Below are 27,624 nucleotides of genomic sequence, written 5' to 3' on the forward strand. Positions count from 1 at the left end.
AACGACTCCTTGTCATGCTTAACCTTTGCCATGAGGTAAACACAAACACTGCAAACACTGTTTTCTGGTCAGGCGAGATCAAAATAAAACTTTTCGGTTGACTTGGTTTTGCCTTTATGGCATTTGTGTTTGTAATAGAAGGTAAAACACTATGAGGGGTGTGAATACTTTTACAAAACATAGTTTTTTTTTTGTTTGTTTTTGTTTTTATTAGGTTGAATTGGGCGAGAGGTATGATTCATCCTAAATAGGTCGCCAGTCCATTGCAGGTGTGTAGATTTGATTTTTCTATTTTATGTTAGTGTAGCACCCTCGTGTGGCGTTGTCCTGAAATCGCACGTAAAGCACGCTCCACAGGTGGCAAATGTGTTTCAGTTGTTTTTCCAGAAAACATTTTTTAAAAACGACTGTCATTCTTCTCATTTGCCCCCTTCATTTATTTTGGAATAAAACAATGAACCACCCAAAATAAAACAATGAACTGCCAAATGCAATTTTAACATCAGGTTGTTTAAAGCAGATTTTTTTATATATTTGCCTAGAAATATGACTGCAAGCAAATACAGATTTTAAAATATACATTTCTAAATTTATACTTTTAAATGTGGGATTTCATGACATTTACAAAATAATGGTTTGCAAAATTGATTGATTTTGTTTTTGTTGATATTACTCTTCATAAAAACCGAATATAAGTAAAGAAAGGCTTTCAGCACCAAGGACAGTGACGCCCTGTTTTTATCATCAATCTTTCAATATGTGTGTTTCTTGTATGCTAACCCCAGTTTTTCTGTCCTAATCGGCACTCCTCTTAAGTCTAAGCGTGTTTTGCGAGTTTCTGCCGCTTGCTTTAAATCAGTTGTTGTAAGTTTTGATCTCCCGTGAAGGTGGAGTTTTCTACTGCATCACATGCACTTGATGCTGCTGCCGCGCTCAGCGCCGAGGCTGTTGTCCTGAAACCAGAAGGACATCAGGAACAGGAAGCTGCAGAAAGACGCAGCCAGCGTTTTGCGACATTTTCACTCTTACTTTGAAAAGCAGCGAATTGCCAACAAAGATGCGTTCAACGCACAGGTGAAAGAACAGCGAACTTCTGCACCACTGCAACTTTCTTTCAACCCAATTTCTCGTGGATTTGGTTGATGTTTTCTTTTAGGTTGTAGTTTGAAATAACCGAGAGAGACACCGCAGTTGTTGAAATCTTTTTTGGGGGAAGCAATGTCTCGCAAGAAGGCAGCCAAAGGCAAAGCCCCTAACAGCAGCCCGTCAGCTGGCAGCCCAGGCGGGAAAGGCGTCGGAAAAGCTGCGAGGAGCAGCCCGAGCATTGTTCAGATGAACGGCGTGGTGCATCCCAGCAGACCCTCCATCAGCAGCAGCAGCGAGTTTTATGACATCGCTTTCAAGGTGAGGTAAAACAGCAGCGCAGGTGAGATTTACTTTATGTCAGTCAGTTTGATGAAAACAATGTTATAAAGGAAAAAAGGTGAGGGGCGATTTGATCATATCCTGGGTTACCCACTTTATACAACAAATGTACACTTTTTTTTTCGTGCTACAGATGATACGACGTTGCATACACACGAAGCAATTGTTGCATGGTTTCATCCTCAGAGAGCACGCATGTGAGTGGAGAGCTGCCACTTCACAGAAACACAAACAGATTCACACCCACGGGTTTTCATTGTGTGCGTCAAAAACGCTTCACGTCTGCCACCTACTTCATGTTTTTGAAGCAACTGTTTGAAGCAAGTTTGTTGCTCTTTTCGCACAACATTGCGACATCGTACAAATGAATCCACAGTTATTTGTATAAATTAAACTTTTCCACACTCTGCCACAAACTACAGACTTCAGTGCATTTGTAGGGATGGGAGGGATGGAGGGAGGGGGGTTATGTGGTAGACCAATATAAAGTTGTGACGCTTCTATTTTTAATCCAAGTAAATTCTGAAAAGGCTGGATTCATTCCCATTACATAATTATCTTAGAGAACCTTCTTTCAATAAAATGTGATCTGCAGTTGAAACGTAGTTGCACATGATGCAGTCAGCACCATTATGTTATGGATGGTGTGTTCAGGCTGATGTGCAATGCTCTGCCATTTTGCATGTTGACCAGAACGTTTAACCATGCGCTCATCTCTCACTGGCGCACATTCTTCTGCATATGTACTGCTTATAGCAAATACCAATGTGAGTTTTTGGCTTCATTTCAGCAACCACTTTCTTCATGTTATTCTTCAATAAAGGTCCAAATCTGTAACTATCAACAGATTTTGAAGACTTGTTCCAAGGCATTATAGTTTTCTCTGTTAGCATTGTAGCTTTTAGTCACTAATGAATCTTGTTGAAGGAAAATAATAATAATAAATAATAGAAAAAAGAAGAGTGAGATCTGCTACTGTAACTGTGCATCTGCTCGGTGACCCTGTTTCTCTGCACCTTTCGCTCTGCTTCCTCTGTCTTTCATCTGTCTGCTTCCTCTCTGGACCCAGGAGCCACTTTTGATTTCCATATCTGGGTCCCAGAGTCCCTCAGCTAACTTGATAACTGTAATCACATGAAACCTTTAATCCAATCACAGCTCTGAATGAAAACCATGTGTCTGTGACAAAGAAGCACAGCAATGTATGTTTGTTCTGCATGCAAGGACACACTTACAGGAAGGATGCAGGGACATCCACTGTCCACAAACTCAGTCATGGGTGCACTCTTCACTGACCAAACACAGAAATACACAGGAAGTTCAGTCTTTTCACACCCCTACATAGGATTTTTATTGTCTTTGTTTTGTCTGGATGTTCCAATTTATTAATATTCATGGGTTCAATGTTTAGCACTACTCATCCCATCCTTCCAAATCGACTTTTCAGCTCATGTGTTTTATGCAGGTTATGCTTGTTGGTGACTCCGGTGTTGGGAAAACCTGTCTACTGGTCCGTTTCAAAGACGGGGCTTTCCTTGCCGGCAGCTTCATCTCCACAGTGGGAATTGACTTTAGGGTGAGTTCGAATCAATGGCCTGAGAAAGCAATCACAAATCCCCCCACAAGCAGAACATGTTCTTTCATATTTTTCGTGTTTAGCGCTGTTAGTGAAACAGGGCCAGTCTCTAATAGAATTCTTTTTAGAGCCATTCTGTGTCTTTGAGGCCCTAGAGCTTTGAGCATTTCTTGCGTCAGAAGATAGATATTGATTTCTTAAATTAGTTTGACATGTTTTACTTTTTCAGCCTATCTGGGTGATTATGGTGTCTATCATGTACCAGTTTTGTGGACACTAATGGGCAGCAGGGAGACAATGGGTCCACTTTTTAAATGAGACTCGTAAAGAAATCAGTACATCATAAATTTAACCCTGAAGCCTTTTTTTGATTTTATTTGTGTGACATAAATGCCAGAAAAAAGGCAGATTTATTCACATACAGACATCAATAAATTAGTATGTCATTGAAAAGTTAAGCTATCAAATGTTATTCTGTTCAAAAAGTGAAACATTAGTTAGATACTTTGATATATTGAAAGGATTTTGACTTCAGCTGAACTCAGTGCTTCCATACAGACAAATCTATGACATGTGTCAGAAGAGTCTCACCTTGAATAAGGAGAAGAATTGGACTGCAATAGTCAGAGGTCTTCTTTTCAGTGGAAAATATGTTTTGCAATTAATTTGAAAACAAAGGTCCCAAAGTCTGGAGGAAGAGGAGAAAGCTGCAGAATTCAAGCTGCTTCAGGTTCAGCGGGACGTTTTTATACTCAGTGATGATTTGAGGAACCATGTCACCTGCTAGTGTTTGTCCTCTGAGGTTTTTTTAACAAGTCCAAAGTCTGCACAGCCAGTAAATTTCAGAGCACTTCATGCTTCTGCTGAAAAGCCACATGAAGATTCAGTTTTTATTTTCCAGCATGATTTGGCACCTGTCGAAGTGAAGGTTTTGTTAGCACATTACTGCTGGTTTTAAAATTGTATCAATTTATGTCTGCACATGCTACAATATACTATTGCAGTTTACAAATGGAAACCAAACAACTTTTTGTGTGAAGAAACTTGCATCATGACAGGCTTAAAGTTTTAAGAAACACCTGCATCTTGTTGTTGCATTTTGTCCCATCTCATACTCAGTGGGGATAAGCAGTCATTTGGCAATTGGTTGATTGAGAATTCAGTTCCAGCTCCCCGCCTCCACATGTCGAAATGTCTTTGGGCAAGATACTGAGCCCCTTGTTGCCCACCAGTCTGTGAGTCCGTCTGTGAATGAGCAGATGTGATCATAGCGTAAAAACTGCCTGAATGGTTAAAAGACCTATTGAAGCCATAGAAATGCAAATTACATTGTGTGAAAGATTTAATATCATTTTTCTTTCCCTGAAGTTGTGTCATTTATTCGTTTACATCTATAAAACTGATTAGGAATTAAAATCTCAAGTTCTTTAAAGTCTAATAAAACCAAACCCAAGATCTTCAGTTTCTAAACAAAAAATAAGTTTCAACACTTAATTTTACTGTTAAATAAATTTGGATAGTTTCTCTATCAACAGCTCGGAACCATATGAAAATTTTATGCGTATAATTTTAAACAGAAAATTGGTAAGTATTAAGATCGTTCTTAAGCTACATATTCTTTTATTAACTTCGTATTACGATCTTCAGGATCAGAAATATCATGATTTTGTTTTACCCGCTGCTTTTGACACATAGCAACGAAACAGACACAAGGTGGCAGAAAAGCACCAAGTTGTTTCTCAACTTCCATTCCACTTTTTAAGAAAAAAAATGTTTTCTGTGACATAACAAAGAGTAATGTCATCACGTACCAGTTTGGACCATCATATTGTTTAATGTTAAGGATAACTATGTAGAAACTGTGTTCACAGGAGGTCATTTATCCTTGCTAAACTTCAAAATAGAAACATGACAAATATGCCATTCAAATTGATCTTCATAGGTAAAATATTGACTACAAAAAGCTACTTACCCTAACTGGCTTGTTGGAAGTTATTCGAAATTATTGGACTTTCTAAGCTGCCAACATGAAAACTTTTCCACTTTTTGAAAGTGACTTAGGTTTTAATATTTAGAAACTTATATATAATCCAAGGTCCTTCTACTCTCTTAAGGCACATTTGCCACCTGTTCCTGTTGAACTAAAGTATCTGATCCTTGTGTGGCCCTGTTTGTGGGCTGGATGTGTATGTGGGTGGATGAGCAGTTGGTTTATTTACTTATGTAACACATGGCATAACAGTAGCACATTTAAGTCCATCTAAGGACACTAAAGATCTTCATCAGTTCTCGCTCTCTCTTTCTCTTTCTCTCTCTCTCCTGCTAATGGATGACAAATTTCAAAGCTGTTTCTTACTGCTTACTCTGTTCTTTTGTATTTTTGGCTCATTATTTAATTGCAGTGTGGTACAGACCTGCTTCACTCAAGGCTCCAGCTCTTTTATGCTCATGTTTTTAATTTTTTCATGCAGGTCAAATAGAAATCATCAAACTCATGAAATGTTTATATATATATATGTATATATATCTGTTCTAGTTTACGACATTCACATAGAACTTAATTGGTTCAAATAGACAGATGCATTATAATTGCATATATGTATGTAAAATGTAAAAAGTAGTGAGTTAGCCTGATGAGTTCAGAAACCAGGAGTTTTTTAAGAAGCAGAATTTGGGTTTTGTTTCTTCTAATGGAGAGACTGCAGCGATTGTGTGACAGGGTGTGATTGTTATTTTTAGGGACGACAGTTTTGATTGTCTTTGTTGTTTGGAACAAAACACAATTTGCTTTGCGCTGGGATTTTGAATCAGTTCCCACTTCAAAGCTGCAGCAACATTCCATGTTTCTGTCCTTTTGAATTTTACTTTCATGTTGTTTAAATCTCAACATGTTATCAGGATTATGGAAATGCTTCAGTGCATTGTTTGGCTTAAACTGAAGCAAATTTCAGTGCAGGATGCAATTTCACGTTTTATTTGTATTGATAAAAATGTGCCTTGGAATCTAATTATAGCAGAGGTATCGCATTATTGCAATGTATTATTGATAGATAACTAGGTTCTTTTATGCAGCGCCTTGCACATTTATGTAAATTTTATGGTATGTATGAAATTAATTAGATGCAAATTCTCTTCTATAGCAGCCTAATAAATCTGCTGCATGTGGAGCATGTATTTGAGCCAGTAGATAAATAAAGGTTTAGTTTTCATAGTGATTTTTTTAATCATTCTGTTATGTTTCAAACCACAACACAACATGACCTTGTAAAGTAAGTAATATAATAATGACCAGCTGTTTAGTTTTTTTTAAATGATAGAAATTAGAATATCATTTTTGAAAATAATTTTTATTTTAAGTTGTCATTCTGCTATTAGAATTTATTAGTATTTCAATACAAGTAGCAGTGTTTTTGCATCTGAAAGAAGACTTAATTTTTTTTCTCACCCTTAAAATGGCTCTGCTCCTATTACAAACTCCTGTCATAATCCTAAAATCCAAGAGTCTTAATTTGCAAATACATTCAGAAGACGTTTAAAAGAAAGTTCAGGTTCCCTTTAGGTTGCTTTTATTTTTATGGGTTTTTTTACTGCTATATTGTCTTAGTTTCATATTAGGATAAACCTTCCAAAAAAGTTTCTCTAAAAACTTGGTTTTAAAATATCAATTATTGGCCAGTGTTATAATGATGTGGCTGCACTATGCTCTGGACTCTCCCACACAGTGGTCAGTTGGGCCTCTACTGACTCATGTTACATAAACAGCAAGCACCAGCAAGGTTTTTTTTTTTTTTCTTTTTTTGTTATTTTACTGCTAACATTCGTGCTCAGAAAACACAGAAATCCTTGTTGATACAAGGATTACAGATACAGAACGTTATAGATCAAATCCAAAAATGATAAATTATACCATATATCATGATTTAAAGAAGAGTCCATGTCATAGGCTTGCCCAAATACACGAGTCTGTCCTCATTTACTTTTTTGAGTCATGAAAATCATGGGGACATTAGCCAGGCCAAGTTTTACCTGAAGTTGAGCCTGGATCCGTTTCCGTATCCAGTTCCAGACTTTCCAAATCACTTTGAAAGACATGCATAGCCCAGGCAATTACCAAAAATAAGAAATATTGCTTAAAATGAAAATGTCATAGTTGTCATTTTCAGGACAGATGAAAAAAGTAAGAGAGATTAATTAATATTGTTGTATGTGGAGTGAATAATGCATTTTTCTGAGATATATACTTTTTGCACAGTAGCTTGTACTTACCTGGTGTGGTGTAGAGTATTGTTTCAGTCATAAGCTATTTCATTTTTATGATTTTGAACTGTGCTGTTTTTAACCATTAGATTAAAACTGCCCATCATTACAATCAGTGGCTCCTCATATGCCACACTAGTGACAATTTCTGACATTTTTCTTTGATAAATCTGATGAACAGTTATTGCCATGAAGAGTTTTGATAATGAAAATTTATATGTAGTTATTATCTTGTCAAAAATGAAGAACATTTTGTCTCAGTTGGATTTTGTGAGCTTTTTCATGTCACTGCTTGACCACATTGATATACTGTTTAAAATAATATTTGTAATTTCTTTCCTTATTTCATAATATGTTTCATATGCAACTTTTTCAGAAAGATTTACACATTAAGATTTAGTATATGTGAATTTTCAAAAAGTACTGTCTGGTTCAGATGTCACATTTTCATCTCAGTGATCATTTGTCCTGGATGATGATATATAGCAATACGTAGCAATGTAGTCACATGTTGTCTTACATTTTGCATCAAAATACTAAAGACCTGCTTCATTAAGTAACTGCAAGGGTTTCCAACCTTGAGATGGAGGGTGAAAGTCACTAAAATAATCTTTGAGTTTACATGAACATTTGATGTTTAATGACCAGAATTGACAAATGTAGGGTAATGTCAAGGTAAAAACTAGTAATTGAGAAAACAGCCTTTCCAAATTCACATTCTTTCTTCTCTCCCTTTGGTTTCCTTTTAGTTTAAGTTTCTTTCTGTTTGCATCCTCACCGCCTTTCTTTTTTTGTCCTTGTAAACTGTGACTTGCCAGGGAAATACAAGCCGCAGTGCAAATGTGTATCACTTGGAAAAGACATTTCTCACTGTTATCAAAATAAAAATATTTCTTGTTATAACGTGAAGTAGAAAAAGTCATTGCTGACCAGAATGTGATGCAGAGTTGGTACAAGTCATATTTTATTTGTTAAGATTCATATATTAAATATATGTTCCTTTGGCTCTTAATGTCAGAGTAACAAACTTAAAATTACTATCTTTTTCTGCCTCTTTTGAACCACTTACCCTTTTAAAATAGAATACATCATTTACTTTAATAGCACAATTGTTTTGCATTCTGTGATTTTCAAAGCCTCCAGATCCAACCAATTCCCATGTTTATAGATCAGTCGTTTCTAATTCAGGTGAAATGACCTTAGAAGATTAAATGTGTGTAAAAAATGTGAATTCCCTAAATTAAGACTTATTCAGTGTCCAAATAGGGCAAAAATGACAAAATAGAAATGTTGTAATAATTTCCAACTCAAAGAAAAGTTTCTGTTTTTACCACAAAGAACACCCTGAAACCAAGATGCTTATGTGGTATAACAATTCATTCTCAGATGTTTAGTGATTTACTGGGAGCACTGTGCATTGAAGTGGCCTATAAAAAGTCCCTGACAGGTTTAGGAGAGATGGATACCATCAGGCATACTAACTAATGCCATCATGTTTGTAGCTGCTGGTACCAAAACAACCTTTCATTGGATGGTTTTCCTTTACAGCAGACAGAGTAATGAGCAGGGATAGCAAACGGAAACCATAGTCAGCAACTGTTTATTCTGGGTTTTGCTAAACTGTCACGGTTCATAAAATATCTACAATCAGCTCATTAAAGGTGAAAATAAAATAACTTTTAATTCCCATACAAGATCAAGTCCCTTTTTCCCATTAAACCTGTTTATCATACACTGGCTCTGCGTGCCACTTCTTTGGTTTTATCTTCAAGGCTGATGTGTTTGAAGCCATATTTCTGTTTCAATCACAACAGAAGAGTTTGACATGTAACACACATCTCCTTTGAATTATATATTCTCTGATGTTATTTCTGCCTTCGCTTAGTATGTGTGCGGGGGTGGAGGGTATGAATCAGGCAACTTCCATCAGTGTTTTCAAAAATTTTAAAATGAGGGTGCAATTAATTTCCCTCTTTTGCATTTCAATATAGCAAGCACCATCTCCCTGCCTGAAAACATTCTGTGCAATACATAGAAAGCATTTTCACTTTTGTTTATAAATCAACATTTGTCTGAAAAAACAGCATCTGGTTAGATTACCCTGTCTTTCCAAGCAACTGTAATTTGAATGATGAACTGAATTTTTTTATATTAGATTAAAGAGAAAATAGAAGACAAAATGTACCCTTACTCACTTAACTCCAAGCCAAATCCATTTGCATGAGATCTGTCATTGTTGTTACTGGGGGTGATTTTTATTTGTTTGTTTAATAATCATACTTACTATATACATACTTTAAATTCGTCATGTGATTGTATCTGAAAAAGGAGGTGACAAAACTGTGCAAGACTTGTATTTTTTTTTTTTTGTCCTTTCAGTTGAAACAGGATTTGTGTATACTGATTTCGTGCCTCGCCTCTGACCCCATAATCCTCAGCCAAATGTTCAATGGCATTATCTTATTCATAACTAGCGTTATTTACAGAAGACATGGGTTTAGGGTTAAAAATAAATAAATAAATAACAACCTGGTAACTAACACACTGCCAAGATTAGGTCTGGTTTTGATAAAAATATTTTGTATTTAAAGGCTATTCCCAAACATTGATCATTTAAACAAAATCTGAAATTTTGTGCATGTTTCTTTAGCTCATAGAGAACAATCGGTGTGCTTCCCATTCGTGTTAATCAGTCACACATTATTCAGCACATTTAGCAGCTGGCAATGATCACATTCACACAGAGAAAATAAAAACAGAGATTAACAACAAAGCTAAGCAGATGTGGAAGCTGTTAATGAACCAAGGGAGGTTCAGGATGGCAGCTTTAGTGATACCAATCCTTGATTGCAGCCAGGCATTGTTCACAGCCTCTCTTACATCACTGTTGGCTCATATGCTCTATGAAAACTGACAACGTCACCATGACAGCTGTTATTTTGTCTAATGGATGGAAGTGGTGTATAGAATAGAATAGAATAGAATAGAATAGAATAGAATAGAATAGAATAGAATAGAATAGAATAGAATGGAATAGAAGTACTTTATTCATCCCAGCAGGGAAATTACTTCGCAGTTACAGCATAGAGACAAGACACAATAACAACTACCACTGAGTAGTAGTTGTAGATAAAATAAAAATAAAATATAAAATGCTATAAATTGTAAAAATATAAAATGCTGTTAATATAAAAAGCAACTTAAGAGCAGTCCTTGAAAGATTCAAAAAATGTAGATATGTATATGTAAATATATGTACAGCAAGTGTGCCACAGTGCAGTTGTGCAAAATTGGACTGATTAGTGCAGAACAATGATTTAGCTTTTATTGTACAGTGAGATGGCATGTGGCAGGAAGGATTTCCTGTATCTGTCCCTACGAGAGCGGAGCTGGAGCAGTCTATGTGAGAAGGTGCTCCGCTGTCTGTCCACTATGTGGTGGAGAGGGTGCTGTTTATTGTCCATAATAGATGTGTGCTCACATTCATGACATTAAAGAAAACTATAAAGAGATGCGAAATATAAATATAAACCACCACAAAATACCTTTATTTTATTTTTGAAAAATATTTATTAGAAAATATTTTGTCTGGGTATCTGGCATTTAAAAAACAATTTTAAAACCAACCCCTTCATTTAGAATGGGGGAAAAAAAGTTTTTGAAGAAGCAGTGCAGCTGAATGTCATTTTCATACAAGTGGTTCAGTGATGTTTGGGATCAATTAAAGGGGGCGTGTGTATAACATAAATGGAAGCCAAAACAAGGTACCTTCGTATGTTAGATCAGTATTGTCTGAAATGATATAGTTTCTGTAAGATCCAGACATACCAACCAAACTAAGCAGAATAATGACAGATATATTGCCATCGTGCACACTCGGCACAATAGAAAGGCAAGTAGAAAAAATCTCGGAAGCTCATTGTTAGACAAAAGGAGCAAAGAGTAGCATACTGTGGTTTCCAAGAATCAATTTCAACCATTAATAATATGTGCATTTCTAGCCACTTGTTACAAAAAGTGTTTTACCATCGCAAATATGTGACTTTTGTTAAATCCTCCTGGGATCTTAACTGAAATTAAATGCCTTGGACAGATAAGACTACTAGGTTTTGTTGTTGAGTGTCATTTCAGTCTATACTCCATTCCAGTTGGTGGCAGTAATGCACTTTTCTAACCACTTAAAAAAAGAATAAGAAAAAACTTGAATAAAAAGGTAAGACTATTTCCCAAGCTCTATGGCAGGAGGAACCTTATTGTGATGAATGGCAACATGGACACTTTGAAATACAGACACTGGTGAGTATTTCCAAAAAATGCAAAGTCATGATTTTAAACTGTGGCAGGAAGCCGGAGCGCCCGGAGAGAAAACTGAAAACAGCAAATTCCTTCTTGATATTTTATTTCTGACATTTTGTTATTAAATGTGAGAAATAAATGTATTTCTGAGCCTTTATTCTGAAATAAAGGCTCTAGTAAAGAGGGTTATGAGAGAGGGGATTCAAACCCAGGACTTTAATGTTTTATTCACATCTAAAGAGAATTTAGACGGCAATTAACCAAACAGTCATGATTTTAGACTGTGGCAGGAAGCCCGAGCGCCCGGAGAGAAACCTGCAAACAGAAAACCTGTCAAATCTCCCCGTCCGGGTTGGTTATCACTTTCAGAACAGTGAAAAAAATGTCCCCAAAGACTTTGCTCTTGTTCTCAGAGAGAGCTACCCCAGCCTGGGTAGCCTCATCTTTGGGAACGGTTACAAACACGCCACTGGTTGGGGTTTCAGAGATGTTTGTAAATTGAGCTTCCCTGTTCGGTAAACAGTTAAGCTCAATAACAACAGAAACTTCACAATTCAGAGACAATGTTTTTGACAGACCAATGGCTGTGACGTCTCTGTCAACTCTGTTTCTCTCTGAGACACGTTCCCTGTCCAGGGAACTCGGTAATTGAAAGACACCGGTGAATGTGCCTTTTAGTGACAACATCTCTGGCTTTGCCAGAATTGATGAAGCCAAAACTTTTAGCTGTGAGGTCAGCCTTAGAAAAATCTTCCCCAGTCGGGTCAGTTTTTTACGACTGTCCTCTCACGCCTAAGATTGTCGTCTACCGTCGTGTCTCTAAAACTAGTGACATTGCTTTGACTGGCAACTGTCTGACTTAAAGGACAAACTTCCCCAGCCGGGTCAGTTTGTCTAAAAATGGTACGCTCGTCCGAGGTACTGTCCTGCAAAGTCTCAGTTGAGTCCAAGTCTGTGGTTTCACAGACATCCATCGCTCGTTCGAAGCAAACCTCCCCAGCTGGGTCAGTTTGTTCAGAGCTACTTTCATCCAAATCCTTTCCAGGAAAGTAGTGATCAAACACCTTCTTCATCCCTGTAGTCACTCCATATCCAAGCCCCCAGCCAAGCGGGAGAAGGAAGGGGACTAGCACCTTGGAAACATTAAACATCCATAAGAAGCACAAAGCAGAATCTCAATTAACCGTCTGGATCCAAAATGCTTGAGTGTTTGGAGATTCACACATTCAAAGCCTCAGAACTTCTTTGATCTGTTGTGATGTACATGAGGTAATCTATGGCCTCATCAACAAGCTCAATGTAGTTCTGTGAGCTCATTTGGGAAAACAGACACTAATAAAAGTAAACAACAGTAGACACAAAACTGGGATACACACAAACCCAAATACTATGAACAAAGAGCTAACAAAGAAGCAATAAATCAGGGACAATGACCAAGCAAGTGTAACTAATGACTTCAACTCAGAGTAGCATGAAAAAAACATATCATATACTAGAGCAAACTGCAAGGAATCTTAATTCTAAGGAATGAAATGAAACAATGTCCTAAAGTTTATGATAATCAATGACTTAAATGAAAGATCCCTTATTCTATATGCTCCGATCTTGTAAAATGGTGCAGGAGCCGACTGTTTCCTGTTTTTCTGGCCCAAAGGGTCCCGTACAAAGACCCCAAGGATCATAAGTACCCTTGTGATCTGTTTTCAGTGAGTTATTACAAACATATATTTTTGTGTAGCTTTCCCCTGAAGCTCCATCCATGTAATGTTTTTTGAGATTCAGCTATTAACTTGACCTCAGATTTTCTAGAAGAACTAAACAAAAAGTGACCCACAGACAAATAGACCTGTTGTTTAGAATCAGGCATGCTATATTTCTTTATTTGACTTCCTGTTGTTTCTTGTTTGATTGATACCTACAGGGAGAAGCAAAGCATCTCCTTAACTCATTCTACCACCAAATTGTCTCACTTTTGCTCTACTGTTGCATTGTAAAGGTTTCCGATCAATTGCTTGGCATTTTATTTTTTCCTGCCAAAATTGATATTACTTGACTAATTTTTACCCAGTTCATGCTTATAGAGTGGGAAGGAACACACCTTAATCAGAACAATTATGCTATACATAGAATGAGAAAATTGAAAAAAAGGTTTCAAGTTAATGTATGAAATGCAAAAGTTTGCATACATTAGCTACACAAACGCATGCATGTTAAGTAAGATCATCTCACTAAATTGCCCTTGCGTGTCATCATATTTGTGCATGATGGTGCTAACTTCTTTTTGCATTTTACTACTCTGACTTATTAAATCTGTCTGCTAATCAAGACAGTATTATTCAGAGATGGGGCTAATCATTAATTGCAGCATATGTAGTACTGATTCAGATATGCAAAACATGGAAACATACTCAAGCTGAAGGACTGAGCCTCTGTTCTTTGTGCTGCTGACTCATAAGACTGTTCATCCTCAGTGATGGCACTCTAAAATGGAATAAATAAAGACAATCAAGGTCTGTAGCACTCAGATTGTGTTCATCAGTTTGAGTTTTTGTTTGTGTGCATACTTACACACCCCTCAAACACTGACTGTAGGCTGCTTTGTTCATCAACATCATCTGATATGGGTGCACTGAGTGCATTATTACATGCTGAAGTGTCTGTGACTAGTCAAATTGGCTTTATTATGTGAAATATGAGGTCACCATCTTCAGATGACTTTGAGAGGCTGACTCATGCAACAAGTGGATATTAGTCATTGCTTGGTTGCTGCCACTCTCGTAGAAATTAGATTTTCTTTGTTTACGAGTGTTTTTAATGGTAATTCTGCTTCAGGGTTGTTGAATCTTGTCCTTGGTTTCCTTTGTGTTCAAAAACACAAGAGCAAGGTTCTGCTGTGATGAGGACCTTAATTATATTTACAACAAAAATGTCCAATTTTTGCTTCTTTTATCAGAGACTGATGTAGGACCTTGTATTGCAAGGGGAATGTAAGCTACACAAGTGTTTTCTTTATCAGAACTTTATAATCTGTGGACTTGACTGTAGAGGCTGAGTAAATTATCCATTTACTCCTGTTGCTCCTAATGCTTTTAAAAAAATACTTTGTCTAAAAATATTGATATCATGAAAATGTCCAATATATTTTTTTTTTCATGAAAATTTAATTTGTGTATTAGACTGATTCATTACACATACAGTGAAATATTTTAAGCCTTTATTTCTTTTAATTGTGATGGCTAGGGCTTACTGATAATGGAAACTCTAAAGTGAAGGTCTTAGAAAATGTGAATATTATATAATTTAAATGTAAAGTGTAGTGTTCCGAAAAGTTTGTTCATTTCTATGCAGTTGGTACTTTGTTGGGTTTCTTTTTGCATGTATTACTGCATCAATGAGATGGAGGGTATCAGCCTCCATGTCATGTTATTGTTGGGTCTCTGGTGTCTCTCATTCTCCTTTTGACAGTCCAACATATATTCTCGATGGGGTTCAAGTCAGGCTAGTTTGCCTGCCAGTACCAGTAGCATTGTGGTCATGGAACCAGCTTTTGGTACCTTTGGCAGTATGGACAAATTCTAAGTCCTGCTGGCAAATGAAATCAGCCTCTCCATAACGTTTTTCAGTATAAGGAAGCATAAAGTGGCCTAAAATTTCCTGGTTGTGCTCACTTCATTAACCTTTTCAGGTTTATCCTCCTGTCTGGACATTTGTCAAGTAAACAGTCTTCTAAGACTGTGCAACCTACTGACCCAGACCATTTAGAGGCTCAGGAAACCTTTGTAGGTGTTTTGAATTAATATCTGATTAGACCGTAACACCATGAGTACCCAATATGTAACTACAACATTCCAACCTCTCTGTTTTGCTCATTGGACTTGAGGCTGTTTTTTTTTCACTAATGTTCTCTCATAAACCTCTGAGTCCTTGACAACACTGTTGTATTTACACTGATATTGCCTTACATGCAGGTGGACTCCATTGGAAAAAATGTGGAAAAGTTCGAGGAGTTTGTAATATATTTACTTGGCACTATCCATGTGTTCAGTGACTGTTAACTTGTATTTCATAACCATTTTAGAGTATCATGAGGAGAGTGAATACAGACAAACAGACTGAGATGCAGCAAGAGGATGAAACTCACTTTTTATTTTGACTTTTGAACATTTTTCTTTGAAATCTTATGTCATTGTTAATGTCACTGCCCATCCAGTCATAGCCTCACTGATCTTGCACTTTTTTCTGTTGTGCTTAATGAAGAGATGGGTGACTGGTCTCTCTGTTACCCACTCTGCTGCCTGCTTTCCTGAGTGGGTGCGAATAAAAAAAATTAGCATAATCATACTAAGTTGCACTGCCTCTTAAAATGTTGCTTAATTTATTGAACAATGAGTTAAGCTAAAATATACTGCCATTTCCCACTGCAAAAGAGAAGTGGTTCCTTTATGAAGAACTATCTTGCAATGCTTTTATGAGTCTCCGCCTTCACTAAATTGAAGGCACCAGATGGGTGTTTGCATTACCAATAGAGGTGTCTGTTATTAATGATGAGCAGCTTTACCACCTGCTGCTCTAATGTCACTGGAATCTAGAGAGGTGAGCGCCGAGGAGCGCTGTGAATATTTAATGATGGAATTAAATACTTTATTGTTGAATATTGGGGGGAAATAAAGTGATATTGGAAAAAAGTTTTCAATAACAATGCAAGAATTGTGATTACTTAAAGATATCATGATGCTTTTAGTTCTGTTACTCTACTATGCAGATGTGCAAGAGGTTTAGTTTTTAGGAGCTTGTCAACATGGTTTGAGTTTAGCTATTCATGAGCCGCCATTTGTGGAAGCAGGGTACGTTGAGTGAGACAAATAGATAAATCTTGACGCCTGTAACAATCCCTAGTTTGTGTTTTCTTTACACTCATTATCCAGAATAGCAAGCGCATTTGAGAGTTGGAGTTTCAACAACCAGCTATATTTCACAGCATGGTCCCTCCGCCTCATACGATTATTCACCATCACACTTGGCCGCAGCACAAACACATACTTAGAGCCATAATGCCATTTCCATTTTTATCAGCACTCCTTGTGAAATGTCATAAAGACAAACATTGAAAGAGTCCAGGCTGGCTCTCACTGCATTCAGATGAGTAATGACTGCATGATAGATTCCCCAAAACTGCTTGAGTCTGACCTGCCTCAGGGATTGCCTTGATCACAGTGAGTCTCTGCGTTGGTGTGAGCATTTTGCTGCAGGTTACAGGTGGAGGATCAAACCCAAACCAGAGGCTTTCCTGAAATATGAAAATGCAAGGATGGTAAGAAAGTAGTCATCCAGTCAATTTAGCTCACCTTGTAAAATATTGAAATATAATATTTGAGTTAAATTCAAATCATCTCTTTTTTTTTGGACAGGGGTAGGGGATGAAAACCTAACATATTACACAGCCATGCATTAATGCAAAAAACCTCTGTTTCTAATGTCATTATGTGTTTTATTATTATTATTATTATTATTATTATTATTATTATTATTATTATTATTATTATTATCTTGCTGCCATCCTCTGCAATTGAATGAGGAGAAGAGGTTATTTTTTGCAGCACTGCAGTTTCAATTCTAAAACGACCCAAAGGCTCTTCACTCTTTCAATTAGTCTGGCTTCAGCCTCACCTGGCCACCCAAGTGAGAAAATCAATAAAAGTGAAAGCTGCCTCTATTACACTGACTGCAGGTATTGCTGTGGTTTGGAAAAGCAGGGCTTCAGTCATAAATGAAGAAAAACTTTACCTCAGAGCTCTGCAGAGGATGTTCAAGTTCTCAGATGAAACCTTATTTGTTCTTTTTGGCTACATTAAGCTCTGCTCTCCAATGAATTTCCAGGATTTTGGTCAAATAATTTTTCCTGGAATTTTTTTTTTTTTTTTTTTTCACTCAAGTTCAGCATCAAAAGATGAATTCCTTGAGAAATGTAGGTTATATTATATGTAAATGTGATGTAGTGTGATTTATTATGATCTTTAAACATGTCTGGTACTTTACAACTCAAATATTTGTAAAGTATTTAATCTTGTAGTTTGAAGAGACTAAGTCAGCTTTGCTCTGAATGTACTGGAAAGTGAAAAAAGAAAATGTATTAGTTATTCTCATACCATAACTAAGTGATTCATTTTCCTACAAAATGTGTGACTAACATCTTAACTTAGCACTTGCTTGGTTTTATACAAAAGAATGTGTCATTTTAGGGTGATTTGAATATTTATTGGTAATTATATATTTTTAAGTTAGTTCAATAGTTCACTGAGTGTTAAACCCAAATGTTTAATAGACGCAATGATAGTTGTAGATGTATTTTGCTGTTATAAAGTCAAGAAACACACTGCCTGTGTTTTTGTTCCTAATTTTGAAGGAATTAGCAAATAATTTTGTCAATAAAAATTTACAAAATTTTCACTGCATATTTTTGCAAATGTGCTCATGTCCATTTCAATGCAGAGTTGGGAAGTAGGGAAAAAAAATATATTTGCTTCTCAAAATCTTTGACAAGCAGAAGATTTCTTGCATGGCACCATAAAACACAATCTGGCTCAGTCAAAATATGATCTTATTAAAATATTTATTTTTATGGATGTTAAACTGTATTATTTAAAGTTGAACCACAATTTCTAAGCCCCAGCTGGTAAAATGTGTTTCTCTGACACAGACAGGACTGTTATGTGACTGACTACTTCGGTGCAGTGTGTTTGCACAGTATGTCAGTGTGCGTTAGATATGGCAGCTGGGGACTGGGTTTACCACCCTGTCTCACACTACTTCCATCCCACATCTGTTCTCCAGTTTATTGCCCTGGTGAGTTGATTTATGACTTGTGTGTAGAGTGCAGGTAGCGTCAGTCACTAGCAAAGACATCGTGGAACAGCCTTGGATGGACTTTTCTGTACGATTCTCATCAGCACTAGTAATTTGTCACATATCGAGGCTTTCTGTGGACATCATGTTCCTGTTAGTTGCATCATGCTGCAGCCATTAATGTTTCATAGGCTCACACTTTTGACGGGCTCCTCTGAAAGCTTCTCTAACATCTGTAATTTATGATCCGCATGAAGTGCTGTTTGAGTGAATCTATTCTGAGGGTATATTCTCAGTCGTGTACATTGGGGGGGAAGACAAGAAGCATTAAGTGGCTAACACCAAGTGTGTTGCTCCTAAGTGGAGGATTTTGTATTTGAAGATGTTCCTGTCTTAGAGGGTGTTTGCAGCAGTTCGGGGAGTGAAACTTACCTGAAAGTGGAGCTTTCTGTGAACACTTTGCTGAGAGAGATGTGTAGGCAAAGTGGAGGTAGTTCTTGTTAAAGTGGGATTTGCTGTCTTTCTGAACAGTGCTTCATATCACAGTAATCTGGCTTATATTAGATGATAAGAAGCACCATTTCATCATCTTCAGTCCTGCATTTCTGGCCCCAGTAGGTCTAACCTGAACATTTTTCTCTTAACAAATTCAGCATTATTACTAAAGCAATCAAGCTGAGCTAAACCCCCAAAGTCCTCACTGTGCTGTGATCACCACATTCCTTTCTGGGTCACTAAATATTCATGAAGCCTCTGAGCACATTTTGGGTTGTTTTTAGCAACAACAACAAGGAGCTTGTCTTGTGAGATTCCTTTCAGACTCCACTTCTAGTCTAGCTTGCAGCTCAAATTCTTCTATGAATATGTATGGGTTCACCTTTGGGTCTCTCGAAGAAGTATGAGCTCCACACGTCAACAAAGACTATCCAGGTCTAAGTTTCATCAGCAGTAAATACCTTTGAGTATTAGGGGGTGACTGCCAGAACCACTTAGGAATATTGTATAGGAAGTAGGATGATTGTAGTGGAAAACTTCTCAGTTCTTACTTGGTATCAACCAATATGATTTGGGTTAGTATGCTGGATGGAAGAATAATTGACATCTTATTCTTTGAGAAATATGAGTATGTAGAAAATGAATAAAGCATAGTGAAGTGAATATTTAATATATTGTAAAGAAAATTAATTATTGATCTCAAATTGTAATTTAGACATCTGCTGTACCTCTAACAGAGTTAATTATGGTTCCCTCAGGGTTCACTTCTTGGGATTCCTCTATTCAGCACTTATGTTTCATTTTGGTTAGTTTATAACTTTCTGTTATAAAGTCCATACATACCATACAAAGCATTCCATTACAACACTTCTACCTAACTCCTCCCCCTTTTGCAGCAAAAACAACCCTGATGACAGTTTTATGCACTTCTTTGTCTTTTTTTATCTTATTAAATTCTGACAAATTACACTGGAAATAGTTGTTGCAAAGTGAAACAGTTGAAGTGGTTTCCATACTTTTGCAAGTCACTGAGATTTCAGTAAACTTCAGAGACTAGAAAGAGAGTGGTGAGGAGAGCAGAGGGGCTTAATCCACCAGCAGAATTATAATAGGGTAGACTTCTTCTGAAGGAGTCCAAGTGAGGTGGAGAAATGCAGAATTGATGGGAATTTCCTAACACTATACGTAGGCGGTGCATGAGAGCATGACGGGACAAAACTTTTAGCCACAAACAAAAATAAACATTGACATCTTGCTTGTTCTGAAACATTTTTCTTTTTTTCTTTTTGCTTTCATTCTCAGAACAAAGTGCTGACCATTGATGGAGTCAAGGTGAAGCTGCAGGTAAGTGATTCACCATCAAAATGTAAGTTTAGAGAAAATAAAAAGATATGTAAATAAAAGCATCCAAAGATCAAGACAGCATAGCTCTTGCAATATAAAAAAGGTTAAAACATAATTGGACCCAAATTGTGAGCAGAGTCTGGTTTGCATCAAACAGATATGTAGCTGTTTAATGTTATGATCCATATTGGTGTACAACACAGCCAATTAAAAATGTTTGAGAGATATCAGACTTTACTAGGTTCTATGTGGCCTACATTTATTATTGTAGCTGGCCACATATTAAATTGAATTTTATCGATTTAATATAAAGGAGGTAAATTACAGAGTAAAATAAAAAGGTATAGCAGTGTTCTTTGAGTGTGCAGAAATCTTTAGTGGCTTGAGCTGTTTTGGAAGCATATTTAATTTGGTAATTTTATTTTTGTGGTTTTGTCAACATATTTTATGGATGGGAAAATATTGGCAAACATTTTGATTTAAAGGTTCTCCATTAATGAGTTTAACTTGTGGCAAAAGTAAAAAAAAAAAAAAAATCAAAACATAAATTTGACTCAAACCAGAGAGACGGCCCTGCTGCAACTCAGAAAATTATCAAACAGTGGCCTTTTAATAAAAACTAATATAAATATATAATAAATAAGCAATTACTGCGACTGGTATTTTTCTCAGGAGGCACAGATCAAAACAAAGCTTTGAAGACCGAACATAATTTTAGTGTAAACAAAACAGTGACTAAAACTTGAATTTAAAGTAGCTTTACTGTTGACACACTGATCATAATTTATTAGAGATGTCCCAATTATTTTGCACTTTTTGTGTCATATATATCAATATTTGCAAATATCAAGCCAATCATCCCTATCCATTTTTCTTTACAGCAAAATATGTTTTGGCGTAATTTCTTCAGCTTGAGTGAACTCAGACAAACGTCTATAATGTGACAACTTATTACCTACAGCATAGATAGCTTTTTAACTTGATTTTATCATCTGAAGACATACATATATCTACAGTCTTAATAAAATAAAGTGATTAATACAACTGATTTTACTACGAGCAATTGCTGAAGTTGTAGGGTGACTCTAGCACTTTCTGTTTTGATATGACTTGTTGAAAATCATGTTAACTTTTTAGTAAAAACAGTAAGGTAGGAATTTCATGCTCACACAGGATCATCAAAGTAAATCATGTAATTGTTTTAACATCAACTCATAGCAAAAACTAAGATCTTTTTTACTTTAATTTCTATTTCTCATCTTGTCTCCAGATCTGGGATACAGCTGGACAGGAGCGTTTCCGCAGTGTCACACATGCCTACTATCGGGATGCTCACGGTGAGAAATTCATACCCCTTTGCTGATTTACAGTTTCTGGGAAAAAAATACATCTTGTGATTATTAATTGTGTGTGAAACCATGGTTAACTTTTATGCTGCAGTAAGGTTTTTGTGTATTTACCATTTGATAAATATCTCTCAAGTTGGGATATATTGATTCTGATACAAAGTACAATAATTTGAGTTTCACAAGTTTGAGCTGACTTTCGGGTGTTTGGTTCTTCTTGATTTTTTTTTTAATACAAGTCACGAAGATAACTTTCTTCCTTGTCAATTAATATGTGCTCAGACTGAAAACTAATATCCAAGGCAGCCTATTAGTTTCTACAATCTGTCATTTTCGAAATACTAATTCATATATTCTAACTTAATTTATTTACCTTCAAGCAAGGCCATATATAATTGGTATGCATTGACTCTGTTTAACTAGATTTAAATTGGACTTCTGACTAATTGCTAAAGTTAAGATTTGTGTTGTGACACTCTAAACAAAACATGATTAAATTATTACACATTTATAGAGGTTTATATGGGCATGAAAGTAGGTAAGTGTTTTGATTGAACTTTCGAAGGTTGCTCCCTTGCCATCAAAACAAAAATTTATGCCAGTTATTTTTATAAGACATGTTGGTTTAGATGTGAGTATTTACTTCCACTCTGCAGTGTTTATCAAGTACTGAGGTTTTATAACTCTGTTCAAAAAGGGAAGGACGGCACATTCAGGATTCAGGGACTCTTTGATGTTCTGTAATCAGTTATCACATGCTGCTCAGTGTTTGTCTGTGTGACTGGATATTTGGACACATCTTACAGGTTTTATCTGTATAATTTTGCAAATTCTTAGTGGTGGTTCTCAGATATCTGTGATAAGCCTGTAAGAAGTCATTTTCAAATTATTACTAAACTCCAGCATATTGTGCAAATGATAAACCAAAGCAGCTGGATGACTTTTTATTATGGTTGAATTTTATTATTCAAATTAATTTTCTCTCCCACCAAAGGTTTGGTGGAAAATAACTTAATTTATTATTAATGTAAATATTCCAATTGTATTAGATTATTTTTGCTGCAAACAGGAGACATATGTTCAAAAACAGACATAAAGCATTTTACTTACCTTGGTTTGTTCTCAGCATTTTGTATATTATATTATATTTGTTGTTTTAAATTAATGTAGCCTCGCTCCTCAAATTGTAAAACAAATGCAAAATGTTTTTTTTTGTTTTCCTCAAATTATTTATCATTTAGACATTCTAGCATGGCAAGATTTTAAGACAGCAGAGATGCACAGGACTTACCACAGTAATGCAACAAACAACCTTTTATTTTCCCTGATCTGGTTCCAAACTATGGAATGACAACAAATAGCAGCTCTCCCAAATGAGTATTATTATATGGTTTATGATCCGCTTAATTTTCCTGTCTCCTGAGCTGCTAAATAATAAAGTGAGCTTAACCAGAACTTATTGGTAATGCAAAAAAAGAAAACATTCGGTAAGAAGTTTGTCTATCAAAGTGTTTTCAACCTAATCCGTTTTTGTGTTTTTCAGCTCTGCTCTTGCTGTACGATGTCACCAACAGATCATCTTTTGACAATATACAGGTTTGTAATTTGCTTTTCTTTTTAAATGTTCTTATTTGACTCCGAATATTTTTTGGTTGACTCAAACCCTTTTCTCTCATTACTTGAACACTTGCTGTTATGTTTTCAATCAAATTGTACTCCAGATATCACATCTAATACTGTAAGCAGAATTCTGGTTGTGTTTTCTGGAGAAAGAGACACAATTAGATCGAAAGATTTAGAGTATGGAGACTGAATGTGACCCAGCAAGATTGGTTCAGATTTCAGTCTCTCCATGCATTTGAACATTTTCTTGCTGGACTGCATTGCATGCTGAAGGAGAAATATAACTTGTAAGCTGAATGTGAACATTCATCAGTCCCAGGCAACTACATGTATCACTCTTCAGGTAAGAAGAATCTGTAGAAAGCTAATACTTTTAATCTGACCTCTCTTTCCTCCAGACTTTACATTATGCTGTACCTCTTAATATATTTCCTGCAGTTGTGTGCCTTTCAAGCAATTTGGTTAACCTCTACTCTATGAGTTCCTGCCTGGAGATGTATCTTCTGAATTTGATTAAACTCAAGAATTATTGTTCAGTGAGCTGACCCACTTCCAAGGCAATATTGAATTCTCACTTATATATTAAATATGACTACTCCTAAAATGCTCTACCACTCCAAATACTGAGTTTTAGTGTTGCAGGAGCAAGCATGACAACTCTTCACAGAAAGCTGCCAGCTGAGTCCAGGTGGGACTGAAACACAATAATAGTTTCCTAACAACATAGAATTATTATATCATATCATTAACATTATTGTTTGCACACTATACTTAATAGGGGGAAAAAAATAGGGCAACACTACACATGCTGCAATATAGGGCCAACACAATCCAACATGTTGAATATCCCTGATTTCAGGAGGGCGGGGTGCAGACGTCCTTTGGATTGGACCACACCATTCTTAACACACCACACATGGCAGGAATAAGATTGACAAAAATTGGCATAAAAATCTTGCCATGTGAACTAGCCATAAGTGAGAGCAATCTTAAGGAGAAGCAGGAGGGGGAGGTCGCCTCCTCGTTCTTGGTTTAGTGGGCCCAAACCAAGCTTATAGATAACTAAAAATGCAAAAGAAAAATCAAGGGGTGTGAATACTTTGGGAAGCCTCTTTAGAAAATAGCAAATAGTGGTCTGAGTGATCTATTTATATCGGTGGTACTTCCAATGTTAACATAACAAAACTTAAAGATATAACAAATAGTCAACTTGCAGTCTTCCTCACTCCAACATCCACACAAAAGAATAAGGACAAATATAACTTGTAAGCTGAATGCATAAACACACTGGTAATCACAGTAGTATTAAATGTTTCCAAAAGTTCAACAACCTAAAATAGCAAGTAAGTATAAGATCCGAAACTGAAATGTTGAAAATCAAAAACCTAGATTGAGAGACAAATGGAGCATTCAAATAATAAATGAATTTACAGCAGTTCTAATCCAAAACATACACTTCTCTGATTGAAGGTAACTGAAAAATACGTGAATCCATAAAATACAGCTTTACTTTTTATGCTTTGGCTGAGCCCTGACCACAAAAGCTCTCAACGAGGTTGCACGATAATATTTGGAAAGACTAACATCCCATTGGAAAACTGTAACACAGCTGGTTGATCATTTGTGTCCACACAGTCTAAGCTTTGGATTTTTCTGTTTGTATTGACAAAATGATTGGACCAGGCAGGAAACAAGAAATGTCAGCTTCATGCTGGGGGGATTTAAGGAGATGCATGTGCAGTCAGACTGAATGCCCTCTGAAGGTTTAAAGCGAAAAATGCCAACCATATTCAATAAAAAGTAGTAATTGCAACCTCCCTACAGCAAAATAATGAGAATAAAAACAGCTATTACATTGGAACACAGGCTGAACAGAAACACTTCACCATCTTTTGAAAACAAAGCATGTTCAACACTTGTAAACATTAAGTATCAGTTGGAGCTTTTAAAATTGTTGCCTTTCTAAGCCACCATCCCCCATGTTATGTTCGTTCCATGCACTGTCTGCTGTCAAAAAGGTTCAAGTTGTTCCAGCCTATATATCTGCAGTTTCTGTTTGCGAAGTAAGTGTATCTTACAGCTTGAAGAGAGGCAATTTTCAGCTGCTGTATTTGACATTGTACACAAAAATTGCTCTTTCAGGGGACCAACGGGCTCTAATGGAAGAAGAGGCTTTTTGGTACTAGACTGTAGAGAAATGTGATGTTCCTTTATGCTTTGAGTGATCCCTGAAGCAGGCAAGATGCTTTTCAAGTTCAGATGTGAGCAAAGAGCAAAACAAAAGTCTGAGCACAGACTGCCGGGAAGAAGAATTTGTTTGGCAGTTACACAGGGGAGGATGAGTAACTGTCAGCAATCTGATACACTGTCTCCTACCCTTTTTATGGTGAGGCGGTGGAGCTACAGAAAGTCTTATGCACTTTTTTATGGATACAACACACAGGAATCCGGGCTTTGTTTTCCACTAGGATCCCATCTATCCACAAAACCTCAGGTTTTCTACTGTAGGGCAAATGTGAATGTGTACTCAAACATGTCTATCATGACAGCAAAATGTCCATCTTAGCTCATCTCCTTTAACCCTAGTCAATTAGTGTTGCTCATTTAAACCTTCAGAACTGTGTTGTTCATCTGAGGTACAGCAAATTACCTCCTAAAAGGTGAGAAGCCTGTGAGCACAATTGGCTGATCATAACCGTATATCCTAAAGATTCTGTTGTGTGAAACATTCAGAGTTGATTTTACTATCTATCCATTTTCTGCTGCATATCTGGAACCTGGTCACATCACAAAACATGTAAGCAAATTGTCAAATTGCCTGGTTTTCCAGATAGTTACTGCTTTCAATTCATCCTTTGGGGGAGGAGACATAGAGATGTTCACAACACAGCTATGAAATGTGAAATTTATTATGTTTCCTGCAAGCCTTCCTCTCAATGGGACACCTCTACTGACTGTGCTGTTATATAATTGTGATATAAGTATCAGTTACAGTAGCTCCAGGTAATTATGTCTCTTTTACCTCATTGTAAAGAAAAAGTCAGTTTTTCTCCAACCTTTTTTGTTGAGTCCATTAATAATATTGTCTGTATTAAAAGTTTTCTAAATTGTAAGCATTATCCTTACTTTTCTGTATAACGTATTTAAAATTTATTTAGACATTACGCAGCAACAGGCCACAATCATTTATTCTATTAATTTAACATTTTAAAAATGAATGTAAGCTCCTGCCTCCATTTACATCAAATAGGACAGATGTTATTTGGTCAGAGTTATGCTTATTATGCCCATTCTATGTTCTGGGAAAAAAAACATCCAATTTAACTGAAAGCAACCTGCAACAACTTTGTTATATGGTTTTTTTCAGTGCATTTAAATAAGAAGCTGGAACTGAAAATGATGTTCCAACGATGCATCCTGGCAGGACTGATGGCTAATTACTGATGAGGCCAGTCCTATACGTTAGCCCCCACTTAAGATAGAATAGAAATTAATCAAGTGGAAACATTCAGTCTGTAGTAATTATAATTTTAGATTCAACCATTGTCCTCAGTATTCATCATGTGTTCTAAATTGTCAAACTCTACCTCAAAGAAGTTAAGTTGAAGTCCTTGCTCAGCTTTGTCTGATTCTCATTATTTTCTTCTAAAACTGAGTAGTATTCCCTAAAGGAAAAGTCTGGCGCAAGAGATGAAATTGCTTTTAAAAAAATTTAAAAAATAATCTGCTTTCTAATGCCAATTATCTCCTCAAATTTTGGAAATAGCCAGAATCAACAATCTTGTGTTGATTGTTGCTGACTTGATTGGCAATATTGACCCAAATACACGAAAAGAAAACGTCGCAAGATTTTATTATTATTTTTTATTAATTATTTTATTGTTTTAAAAGTTCATCTATTTGAAAATCCTGCAGTGGTATTATTGATGCAGAATTGTTAGTGGAAGAGAAAATATCACTAGTTCACAACTTTAAGAATGTCTCCAAAGTGTTTGGAAACTTCAAAACCTGATGTGTGAACCTACTGAGATTGTTGCACATCATTATTTTAAAGGGTTTTTCAGTCTCCCATTGAATCTGAGTATTCTTAGGAAGCACAGAATGACATCTTTCCTCCCCTCTTCTACAATCATCTGCTGCACATTTATTCAGCGTCTATTAGTGAAATAAGAAATTCTGGCTACAAGCCCCAGATGCCTGCTGGCATGCTGCTGTCTAACGAGCATTAACTCAGGTTATTGAACACTAATGGTGATAAATGTCGCTCTGAGGGAAAGATATAAATCAGATGGAGATTAAAAAATATATTTTCTACCCTCAGATCTATTCGTTTTTGTACTCTGTCACTGTCTTCTTAGTGAGGCAGAGTTAGAAAACCATAGCATTACCATTACTGAAGCTGTTAATCATTTTTGGAGA

At 36.3% G+C, this 27,624-nt stretch overlaps 1 protein-coding gene across 2 annotated transcripts in view; it reads left to right on the forward strand.

Annotated features, from left to right (window-relative positions):
* Positions 1-854: 854 nt before the first annotated feature.
* LOC116735744 (ras-related protein Rab-26-like) overlaps positions 855-27,624 on the forward strand; it is a 41,248-nt gene continuing 14,478 nt past the window's right edge. Inside the window, exons 1-5 of one of the 2 annotated variants that reach the window (XM_032587813.1) lie at positions 864-1,404; positions 2,891-3,001; positions 20,195-20,236; positions 21,507-21,573; positions 23,126-23,178. In XM_032587813.1, coding sequence (XP_032443704.1) covers positions 1,219-1,404; positions 2,891-3,001; positions 20,195-20,236; positions 21,507-21,573; positions 23,126-23,178 — 459 coding nt within the window. In that variant the 5' untranslated portion in view covers positions 864-1,218. Of the gene's footprint in view, positions 1,405-2,890; positions 3,002-20,194; positions 20,237-21,506; positions 21,574-23,125; positions 23,179-27,624 lie in introns of both variants that reach the window. The other variant, XM_032587814.1, reaches the window with a different exon arrangement.

This window comes from Xiphophorus hellerii, chromosome 16, assembly GCF_003331165.1.
Source record: "Xiphophorus hellerii strain 12219 chromosome 16, Xiphophorus_hellerii-4.1, whole genome shotgun sequence".
In the NCBI taxonomy this organism is placed as follows: Eukaryota; Metazoa; Chordata; class Actinopteri; order Cyprinodontiformes; family Poeciliidae; genus Xiphophorus; species Xiphophorus hellerii.